General features: G+C 61.4%; 1 protein-coding gene across 1 annotated transcript in view; it reads left to right on the forward strand.

Moving 5' to 3' along the window:
* The first annotated feature begins 6 nt into the window (after nucleotides 1-6).
* The window catches only part of CDKN2D (cyclin dependent kinase inhibitor 2D), a 5103-nt gene continuing 3556 nt past the window's right edge, over nucleotides 7-1553 (forward strand). The window contains exons 1-2 of the mRNA XM_004716837.2: nucleotides 7-251; nucleotides 1214-1549. Coding sequence (XP_004716894.2) covers nucleotides 111-251; nucleotides 1214-1549 — 477 coding nt within the window. The 5' untranslated portion in view covers nucleotides 7-110. The remainder of the gene's footprint in view (nucleotides 252-1213; nucleotides 1550-1553) is intronic.

Below are 1553 nucleotides of genomic sequence, written 5' to 3' on the forward strand. Positions count from 1 at the left end.
CGAGCGCACCGCTGCCAGGCCCTGGGGGGCCTGCCGAGTGGGCGCCGTGGCCTCCCCCGCGCTGATCGGCCGCTCTGGGCTGGGGGCCTTCGCAGGCTGCCGGTATCGACATGCTGCTGGAGGAGGTGGATGCCGGCGACCGGCTGAGCGGGGCCGCGGCCCGGGGCGACGTGCAGGAGGTGCGCCGCCTTCTGCACCGCCAGCTGATGCACCCCGACGCCCTGAACCGCTTCGGCAAGACGGCGCTGCAGGTGAGGCCGGGGCCCGCGGGGGCGAGCCCCAGTGCCCAGTCTCGCATCTGCTGGCTCTGGCGGGCACCTAACGAGGAGCGTGTCTTCCAGTGTGCCCCTTTCGTGGGTGGGTAGGGTCGGTTGCCGGGGCGGGGGGAGATCTCCCCATCTTCTGCAGAACTCTTGGTTCTCAAGGCGTTTCGTTTCCCCAGGAGGTCCTTCCGTGGGTGGGGCCTCAGCTTCGGTGGATCGCAGTTTGTGGGAGCCAGCTCCGGTTCTTTGGGGCTCCCTGGTTTATCTCTAGAAGGAACGTTTCCCATTTCCAGAACACCCCCATTTTCTGTGGGGGTGGGGTGGACGGTTCCCCCGAGAGAATAGGGTTATTTGGATATCTCCATCGCTAGGGAATTCTCTGGTTACTTAGGGGGCGGTAATCCCCCTCCTGGAGGGTGGGTTGTAAATTCTCCCAATTTGAGAATACCCCAATTTAACGGGAGGACCCTTGATGGGAGGCATCCCATGTTTTGAGGTACTGGAGAGCATCCCCGCTACACACAGGCAACAATAACTACGGAGAAGGTGCGTGACATTTCTTAGAATCCCTTCTTCGATTCATGGCCCTTTCAAGTCCCTTGGGGACTATTTCTGGAAGAGGTGTCAGATTTCCAGGTAGTATCCTATTGCTCGGTGGGATACGCATAGTGGCAGGGGTCCCTGGTTCCTTGGAAAGAGACTTCCGTGTTAGTTCCTTGAAAGGCGCCCCAGGGCCTGCTCCCTGGAAGGTTCTCTTTTTAGGGTGGTGCTGAGCTTCTTGGGGTCCCATTTCCCAGGAGACCTTGTTCTCTGGGGTCTCAAGAAACTCCCTGGAGGCTGCATTCCTTGGGGGTTTTCCTATCCCCTAGAAGAGTCCTTTGGATCAGGATTCCTCCTTCCTCCGGGGCTTTTCCTTGGGGGAGGCCCTCACCCTCTGTCCCCCTGCACAGGTCATGATGTTTGGCAGCCCCGCTGTGGCCCTGGAACTGCTGAAGCAAGGTGCCTGCCCCAACGTCCAGGACCGGTCAGGCACCACCCCAGCCCACGATGCCGCCCGCACTGGATTCCTGGACACCCTGAAGGTCTTGGTGGAGCACGGCGCCGATGTCAACGCCCCTGATGGCACAGGGGCGTTGCCCATCCATCTGGCTGTGCAGGAGGGCCATGCCCCCGTGGTCAGCTTCCTGGCAGCAGAGTCTGATCTTCATCATCAGGATGCTTGGGGGCGCACGCCTCTGGAGGTGGCGCGGCAGTGTGGGGCTCAGAACCTCATGGACATCTTGCAGGGGC

This window comes from Echinops telfairi, unplaced genomic scaffold (genome assembly GCF_000313985.2).
Source record: "Echinops telfairi isolate 266 unplaced genomic scaffold, ASM31398v2 ScPeMD7_36;HRSCAF=134, whole genome shotgun sequence".
Taxonomy (NCBI): domain Eukaryota; kingdom Metazoa; phylum Chordata; class Mammalia; order Afrosoricida; family Tenrecidae; genus Echinops; species Echinops telfairi.